The 9,278-nt window shown below is 37.0% G+C and overlaps 2 protein-coding genes across 2 annotated transcripts in view; both read left to right on the top strand.

The window, feature by feature from the left end:
- LOC107702897 (terminal uridylyltransferase 7-like) overlaps positions 1–4,190 on the top strand; it is a 32,738-nt gene extending 28,548 nt beyond the window's left edge. The window contains exon 33 of the mRNA XM_016505336.1: positions 4,004–4,190. Coding sequence (XP_016360822.1) covers positions 4,004–4,068 — 65 coding nt within the window. The 3' untranslated portion in view covers positions 4,069–4,190. The remainder of the gene's footprint in view (positions 1–4,003) is intronic.
- A 1,725-nt stretch (positions 4,191–5,915) lies between these two features.
- LOC107702919 (iron-sulfur cluster assembly 1 homolog, mitochondrial) overlaps positions 5,916–9,278 on the top strand; it is a 6,529-nt gene continuing 3,166 nt past the window's right edge. The window contains exon 1 of the mRNA XM_016505365.1: positions 5,916–6,073. Within this exon, the coding sequence (XP_016360851.1) occupies positions 5,993–6,073 (81 nt within the window). The 5' untranslated portion in view covers positions 5,916–5,992. The remainder of the gene's footprint in view (positions 6,074–9,278) is intronic.

The following is a 9,278-nucleotide window of genomic DNA, read 5'->3' as shown; positions in this document are numbered from 1 at the left end:
AAATATACCCCAGCGACTTAAGACTGCTTTTGTGCTCCAGGGTCACATATATGGCCACGTACACACTGCAGCTAAATTCAGTTGTCAGTTCACTTTTTAGTGCTTAATCCAGTTCAGTCATTTACAGGATTGACAACCACATTCTACTACAACCAAATCAACTGCCGAAAAATGCAGGTAGTGGTAACCACATTTACAGAAATTACACGCAGAATCAAACTGAACAACTAGCTGTTAATGACGTATTTTAACACGTATCAGTTTCTTGTATTCTCGATGGCACATATTGACTCATTTGTGTTGCCAGATCTTACTAGAAAAAACAGCAAATAAGAACGAGCCCATAATAAACTCAAATCCAAACGCGTTATCTTGGAAATAAGCCACGTGCCAAAATATTGTGACCTGCCTACTTTATTGACCCCATAAACTAGATCGCTTTATGAGCCGAACACAAAGATGCTTAAAGGGGACATCAGATGCAAAATTCACTTTTACATGGTGTTTGCATATAAATGTGTCTTAGCAGTGTGTGGAAACAACCACCCTACAATGATAAAAATCCATTTACTCCTTTTGTTTTTAATCCCCCAAAAACCTAAACAGTCTCGATCATCAAGCCGTTTTGATTTTCTGAACAGTATGATGTCATACTGCTCAGGCCCCGCCCACAACCGCTGATGACTGTCCCGTATTAGCATATCTCCGCCCTCAGCCAGTTGTACGCTGCCCGCGATTTTCTGTAGCGATAACAACGTCTCGAAAGCAATGCAGGTGTTTTGTAGTTGAATGTAAGGCCGGTTTCACACCACAAGCGTGATTGGTGTATATATTTTTTTTTTTGGCATGTTAACAAATGAGTGCATTGACACCGGGAGCAGCGCTAAAGCGATGGTTTCCCTGCTAAGTTTATTTTTGCTGCGCTGCTCACACTCAATTAAAGTGACAGCACACTTTTGATGGAAAAAATAAATATGATTTCACACAAAAAGTGCTAAAAATGCACTGAATAAGCATGTCTAGTGTTTTAACAAGAATTGGAGTATGTCAGAAAAGAAAATGAAGAATCAAAAATATGTATAGAAGATTTACCCGTTTAAACTTGTTTTTATTTATTCAGTTTGGGTTAAAGAATGGTGTATTATTTAAAAAAAAAACATAAACAGCACGTTCTATATCGAAGTATGACTGAAACGACACGATCGGAGCTGTTTTTGTTGCTTACCATTAGCATGCGAATCCCCGTGTTAAACTTTCAAGACTAAAACTTTCAAGTTTATAACCGACCTACTTCTAAAAACAAATGTATAGTAGTTTTTGTAAAGAGATATGTTGCGTTGGAGCCGCTTCTAGTGTGAATACTCTCGCGAGTCTGCAGCTGCAGTGACGATGAAGTTACGCTGACGCGAAGCTCAAGCTTGCGGTGTGAAACAGACCCATCAGAGCCACTGAGGACGCAGTGGATTAGTTTTGTTTTTGATGGTAACGCGCCACTGAATACACAAAAAACAGAGGAGAGGGGCGGGGTGAGCAGTAGCTCCTTATCATTTAGGAACATGCACTGAAACGGTGTGAACAGAGCTGTTCTTGACAAGGTAAAAAGAGTGTTGTTTTACATGACCATTGAAGAATTTTAACCAAAGTGCGTTACAGACATTTCATGAACACCCTTAAAGAATCATACCAACATCCGATGTCCCCTTTAAAACCACTTAAGCTCAGGGCGTTTTTTGGTATTTTCGCCTAAATTTAACATACTCAAATTCAAATGTTTACCCTACTCAGACGAGCGTCTTTTTCTGTACCTGGACAAAACGCTATATATCTCACCGATGGAAGCACGCAGAAACGTGGAAATGGTCTTGTTTGAAAGAAGAGATCCTAATCTAAAAGATAATATAGAGTATATAGATATTTGTGGCTGTTTGCGGCTGACTGAAGCAGTGCTACGAGTATAAATGTAAATTCGCTCAGAGGTGACCAAATTTTACATCGCGGTTCTATCGAAGATAATTCGATCTGTGATTGTCACACAATGAAATAATCTACATCGTCAAATTCCTGAGAATGAGAGCTTTCTTGTGATATATGACTTGACTTTTTTGTGAAAAATATATAAAATACACATTCTTCGTAAAAATTATTCGCAATGGTTAGGCGGAAATTCGTGTGTGGGACGAATACATTTCTAAGCTTAATTTTACTGCTTTATGAATATAAAAACCAAAAGGAATGGTATTCTTTGTAAAGAAGACACTCCAAGCTTTCAAATGAACCCATATATGGGCTGATACCATATAAGGAAGGCTATGTAAATGAAGCATAAACATTTTTTACGTCATTTTGGACCCGTATCCGGGTCCGCAGAGTTTAACTGGTAGCATTGCTTATAATAAGTGGACATGGCAACCCTTCAAGAACACACTCTGCAAAGCAACCTTCCAAACATCAAAAACAGCAGATAACAAACGCACGAGAATGTTGCTATGGTTACCATGGTGTCAATCAATGCAGTTTCGAAAGTGAGTTCTGTTCCGTTGACACACAAAACAATAATTTAGGGGATTTGCTCCCGTATTTAAAAGCAGTTTTGAATCCTGAAACATTACAGTGTGTACTGGCCTACACTGTAAACAAAATTCCATACAATTTACGTAAAAAAAACAGCAGCTGTGGTTGACGGAATTTTACTGTAAAAAATACAGTAGCAACGTTTTAGGTTTCACGGTTTTAACTTAAATTTACAGTTAAATACCGTAATTTCTTTAACTGATATAATGTTAATATACCAACCTACTGAAGTACTGAAATCTGTTTTGTACCTTTGTAATACACTGATAACCACCAAAAGCAGGTGCTGATGAGAAAGTCACATGATGAACCAAAGCCCATCACAAGCAGCTTTTAAATAATAACATATATAGAAGGTGCACAGTGTCGTTCACACAAACACCAAACACCATCATGGTAACACACATGAAACTGAAATAATGCAATAAACATTCATTTAACAACATTAGGTGTAACACACAACCCTAATATACAAACCTGATAAGAAAAAACTAAGAAGAAACAGTTATTTCAACAAAAAAACATCAAATTAGAAATGTAACGCAGGGAATTCTGGGAATGTCAATTTACGGTTATTCACTGTAAATTATACGGTCTTTTTCACTTCCATAAACGGTATACTACCGTAAAATTACATGTAATATCCAATACAGTTTTTCACCGTATATAGTAGGGGAATTTACCGTTAACCATTTAACAGGTTTTTACTGTAGCATTTTTACAGTCTTTTACCGTTAAATTCACGGTCATTTTTTACAGTGTATGTGAGACTGTTAGGTTTATTCATACCAAGATGTTCATTGTGTACAATATTTTAAATATAAACAATTGATTCCTATTCACACCAGGGTTATTAACTAAAACAAAAACCATAAAAAAAACAAACATTTCCCTTGAAATAAATAAATGTTAACTGAAATAAAGTACAAAAAAACATAAGCTTATTTATTTCTAATTTTCGTTTAATTTAACTTGAAGTACTAAAATAACTAAAACTGAAGTTTAAAAAAATATATAACTTTATAAAGACATTAAAATTCTTTTTTAAAAAATGACAAAAACAAAAAAACACTAAAACTTGAACATTAAAAATATATATTTATATATATTATATTTTTAAAATGTAAGGATCGACTTCGTACCGAAGTCCAGGTACTTTTAACACCACTAGTCTTCTGAAATAACACTAAAGACTGGTCTTTTTTATTATTTATTTATTTGTTTGTTTGTTTTCCTCCTTCAGTTGATAAAGAAACCAAACAAAACTGTACAGGCTTTTGCTCAGCCACTCCTGATATTCAATCCAACGCACTGGTGGATCGAGAGCTGTTTATTTGTTCAAAGCCCCATCTGTGGTCATGGAGCAGCTGCTGTCTTTGCTCAGTATATAACTGATAATGTCCTGTTGTCATGTTTCTCTATCATATTGTAGGTAGTCTTGCCAGCAGACATGCGTCATTAAATGCGTCTATGGAGAAGTGGAGCCCTTTCAAGTAAATCATCTAAAGAGAGGCGTTTCTGGATCTACAGCAGCCCGAGCTCAGTATTATCATAAACCCATTAGAACACCTTGATTAATGTGCCTTGTATCGGTGTCTAATTTTTAGTTTAGTTTTTTTTTAATTGTGGAATGAACGTGATGTCATTTGATCTGTTTTTATTTTTTAATCAAAAGTCCAGTTTGAGTACCTTTTGTAATTTAGATTGTAGCCTCAATTTGTGCTTTAAATTTGCTTGAATAGTTTTAGTGAGAAATTTGCACAATCGTGCGTGTACCAAGAAGCATTTTATTTTGTATAAATTGTACATAAAGAAATGCTAGTTGCGGTCTGTGTATTTACAATTATGCTGATATTATTGCGCGTTCGTTGTTGAGCTGTTCATTGTGCTTTTTCAGTTTGTCTGGGCTTGGGTTTAGTTGTTATGCTTTATTTTATAGTTTATATTAGTACTTCATTTTTGCTGAATGAATTGTGTATGTTTGGGAAAAAGGCTCCATCGCCTACATTGCATTTGCTTCAGTGCCAATAAACAAAAAGAATTCCCTCCATGTTAGTAATTTAACTCTGGTCCTCTCTCTTTTTTTTTTTTTTTTGACAATAAATGTTTTTTGTCATAGTGAGGTCTCTGCGTTTTGTGTTCGTGCAATGAATCGACATTTTCTTACATCCCTGTGTGTCAATTTCTGCAGTTCGTTTTAATGGTGAGAGAAGACATTTGATATCACAACAAAGTTTTTTTTTTTTTGCATTTATGAGAAAAGTTAGTGCATCCCATACACACAGATATTAGATTGGCATTTGAGCAGTGTTATCAGATAATAGTATTATACTTCAGGATATGACACTTTGAATGTATCATATGTTTTGGACAGCTTAAATAAACCTAAATGCCCAGTTCTTGTATTGAAGCGTTAGTCTGTCCCACTGCAATCTCTTCAGTATGGGACGTCCCACCAAATTCACCCTCAAAAGCAGATTGCATGGGATCTACAGGCAACAGCTGAAGTCAATGTCAATCTGCTCTAAATGGGAGCTTTCAGAATGATATAATGCACCAAAATGTGCAAATCCACTAAAGATTGGCTCAAACCAAAAACTTAAAATCTCAATCCAGTTCAAATATTGTAAAGGACTTGAAGCAAGCTGTACGTAACGCAAGAAACCCTTCTGATATCACGTAGGAGAAGAAACTTATATCAATGTCATAAAGCTATAAAGTTATTTCTGCCAAAGTGATCAGTGCCAACAAATTTAAAGATGGTCTCTTCCCACAGAAAACAACTGCATTTCTGTAAACATTTTTGTTGTTCACTTTAAATGCTCAAGTTAAATTATATCACCAATTGATACTGTCTAAATAAAGGCCCATGCAGTGTCAACATGCCCATTTATTGCAAAAACTCAAAACTTCTCAATAATTCTACTCTTAGTACACGTAATTCTTGTGAATAATATTTCATAACACTGAAAGTCTACAAGCACGTGTTTGTAAGTAGGATGAGAGATAAATACCTGGTGATTTTGTACTATGAAAATACAATAATAATTACATTTTCAGCTGCAAATTATTGTTTCAAAAACATGGTAACAGTTTTCTAGGCCTAAAACCAAGGACCTCGACAAGAATTTATCGATTTAAACGATTAGTGGACATGCTACAATTTCAATGAATTAGTTTACGCTCATTTCTATAGTTATCTTTATAATCGTTCAGTAAACTAGACGTCCTTACTTTATGATCAGTTGCGTAATACGCTCAGATTATCACATGGTGTTGAAGCCTACAGTAGCGATCACTCATTGGCTTTACGAGCTGTCACTCAAATAACCAGCCAATCCTGTGCGTCCGAAGAGGCGGGCGTTCCGCGCATTACCGCTGGTGTTTACATCCAAACCCAAAGTACTTAAATAACTCCAACATGTCAGCCTCTATAGCACGGGCGACGGTGAGGGCGGTCAGCAGACGGAAAATACTGCCAACGAGAGCCGCTTTAACGCTGGTGAGTGCTGAGTCTCTTTACAACACGACGAAGAAGCCGAACAAGCATTTACAGTACGTTAGTTCCCAAATACTCGGCTTAGCATGCGTGACAGATGCTAGTCCTAGCCAGAGCTCGGTTATCTGATCAATAACAGACAGTCTCGCTCATTCTGACACATTCAGACGGAGAGTCACATATAACAGCAGGTTAGGTCTGACTTGCATTGTGGCTGTGTTGTTCAGATTGACATCAAGGTCAGCGTTTGTGCAGGTTAGCCGTTAGCTGATGCTCGGAGAGCCGAATCAACTGCAGCAGAAACTGATGTCATATTTATATGTTTATATATTTAATCTCCGCTTGCTTGGACTGTCCTGGACGAACAGCAGCAGTTGTTTAGGGTGAGGTCAGGGCAGAGGCTTGTAATGTTGCTGTGATCAGATAACTGGGTTTGTTGTTAAAGACTCTCTCCAGCTGCAGCATTGCTGTCACGTGCTGATTGAGTACGTGCTGAAGTTGAGATGGTTTGGCTGCTGGATATGTTTACACTTTTTAAACCGGAGTGAACCCACTACTTTAAAGGTGTTGTGCATGTGAATATGGCACTGTGGGATGTAATTGTGTATCTTCTTCACCATAAAAGTCTTATAAAATGTTACTAACAATATATTTCTGCCTCATCCGCATCATATGACCCCTTTAAGACAATTTGCTGTAGGCCTATTCCATATAATAATATGCAATAAAACAATATACAATATGATTTGTTAACACGTAGGCTACCTAGGAGCTTGCTGCATGAATCCGTGAGTACAGTTTACAAACGCGAGGGAACGGATTGCGAAAGCGTACGCACGGTTTATGAATTTGTGGGTACGGATTCAAAAACCGAAGGTACGGTTTACAAAATCTGAGCACACGGATTGGAAATCCATGGGTACGGTTTATTAATCCGTGGGCACGATTTGTTAAACCGAGGGAACAGTTTAAGAATTCGTGAGTACGGTTTATAAACTGAGGGGACGGATTGCAAAACCGTCGCCACGGATTGTTTTTTTTTTTCTCCTACAGGTGACTTCCCGGGCTCCGTAATAATCTACATTGGATCGCAGTCAGAAGTTAATTACAAAGCTGATTGTAGCTATAATTTCTCTGTTACCCATATATGATTATATTTCATGAAGTATTTGATCAAAAGAAATCACATAAGTTCATAAGATTTTTAATTATAGTAAAATAATTTATAATTTAATGCTCTTATCTAAAAATGACTTGCAGTAGAGATTTACATGGAGAACCCACTAGTAAAGCAAGAAACCACAGGTGAATTGGGTAAAAATGTTAACTAGTAGATGTCTACACTAGGGGTTGCACCGACTAGTCGACTTCAATGCTCTGCCATGACTCTTTAAGCTTAACGTCGACTAGTCGCTGGTCCTATAGAGCAGTGTTTCTCAACCAGGGGTCCGTGGACCCCTAGTGGTCCTTGACATAAGGCCAGGGGGTCCGTATAAAGTATACATTTTTGTATAAATTTTGTATATTTTGACATGACATGTTCCCATGAAAGAAAAATCCAATATAGCTGATGATATGGCCAAATACTGGACAAGTCAGCTAGCTTTTTTTATAAAATTATACTTGACTGCATTTGGTCCTCACAAAGACACAAATGATACGAGTCAATTTTGTTCTGGGGGTCCTTGAGGATGGTTCTGAATTGGACTGGGGTCCGGTACGCCAAAAGGTTGAGATTCACTGCTATAGAGGGCGCAACAGGATTAGAAATCTTTGAAGGACTTCCTCATTTACGCTCTGTTTCCAAACAGTTAAAATGACAAATAAATGCATTTGTTCATTAATGACGACATCAGCGACTAGTCGACTTCGACTCGACTTTCATCACATAAAAGTCGACTTCAAAAAAATCAGAAGTCGTTCAACCTGTTTTCTGACATGTGATGTTTAAATATGCAAATGATGCATTATCTAATGAAATACACACTAATTTGCATCATTTCCAGAGCAGAAATCTGAACGTCAGATAAAGCCAGGTTCAAAGTTCTTGTCTGATTTTGTTGACGCATTCGAACTAAAGGTTTTTACAGAGGTGGTTTTGGATTTTCTATAAATCAGAAAATACTGTCAACAGACAGAAAAAAACACCATGTTTTTATTAAGCATATAAACCAGTGCAAATGATTTATGAACAAACCCCTCTGTGAATTTAGATGGGTTTGGGGTGTGTAAGTGCTGCTGAACTAGTGGAGGAGACAAAACTCATCATGAGAAAATTGTAAACATATTTATTGTAATTAAAATAAATAAATTGATAAAACAAACACTTAAATGTGTATTTTGGATGTTTTTCCCACTAGTCTAAAAGAAGACATGTTATGGAAGTAAAATAGCCCAAAATCTCAAAATTGACCAGTGCTTAAAGCAGCACTATGCAACTTTTTCTGTGTTCAAAATTTGCCAAATGTGTATATGAGCGAGTACATCATGAATTCATCTTCCAAACCGCGTCTTTGTCTTATTCCGAATCACTACGGTACACTTATAATAAGTACTTATATTTGGACTATTGTAGCCTGGTTGGGTCGTCACCGCTGCGGAGGAACACATACCTGCGTGAATCGCCATAGACACAAACTTAGAGAAGTAGCTCCGGTTGGAATGTTCTTCCGCGGGATGTGTGCAGTTCTGTTTATTAACCGCTAGAGCGCCAAAAGTTACATACTGCTGCTTTAAAGGCCTTAAACCAGCAACTTTCCGGTTATCAGCCTGGAGGTTTACTGACTATCCCATGCATGTTGGTATGCTAGTCCGCTATTGTCAAAGGAAGCTCAGACGTCTTATTTAAGTTTGCTATATATAGGACTTTGATATGGAACTAACGTTTCTTTCTCAAGTGACAATTCACTCTCAGAAAAAAAGGTACAAAATCGGTCACTGGAGCGGTACCTTGTAGATACTGATGTGGGTCAAAGACATTAAAGGCGGCTGAATGGATTCGAAAACGGTAAAACTCAACTGTTTAACTCTAGGGGAGTCGGAAAATGAGCCTATTTTCAAAAATAGTGGAGTGTTCCTTTACGATGTCCGCATCAAAATACATTTACAAAAGTAAAGTGTCTACTTTTAAGGTTTTAAATAAGTTTTTGGAGAATAAAATGTCAAAATTTGGTTGAAATAATGTTACATTGTCATTCAGTGTAACAAT

The sequence above is a fragment of the Sinocyclocheilus anshuiensis genome, unplaced genomic scaffold (assembly GCF_001515605.1).
Source record: "Sinocyclocheilus anshuiensis isolate Anshui unplaced genomic scaffold, SAMN03320099.WGS_v1.1 scaffold238, whole genome shotgun sequence".
Taxonomy (NCBI): domain Eukaryota; kingdom Metazoa; phylum Chordata; class Actinopteri; order Cypriniformes; family Cyprinidae; genus Sinocyclocheilus; species Sinocyclocheilus anshuiensis.
The sequence above is the reverse complement of the archived record's forward strand: the minus strand, read 5'-3'. Positions and strand labels throughout refer to the sequence as shown.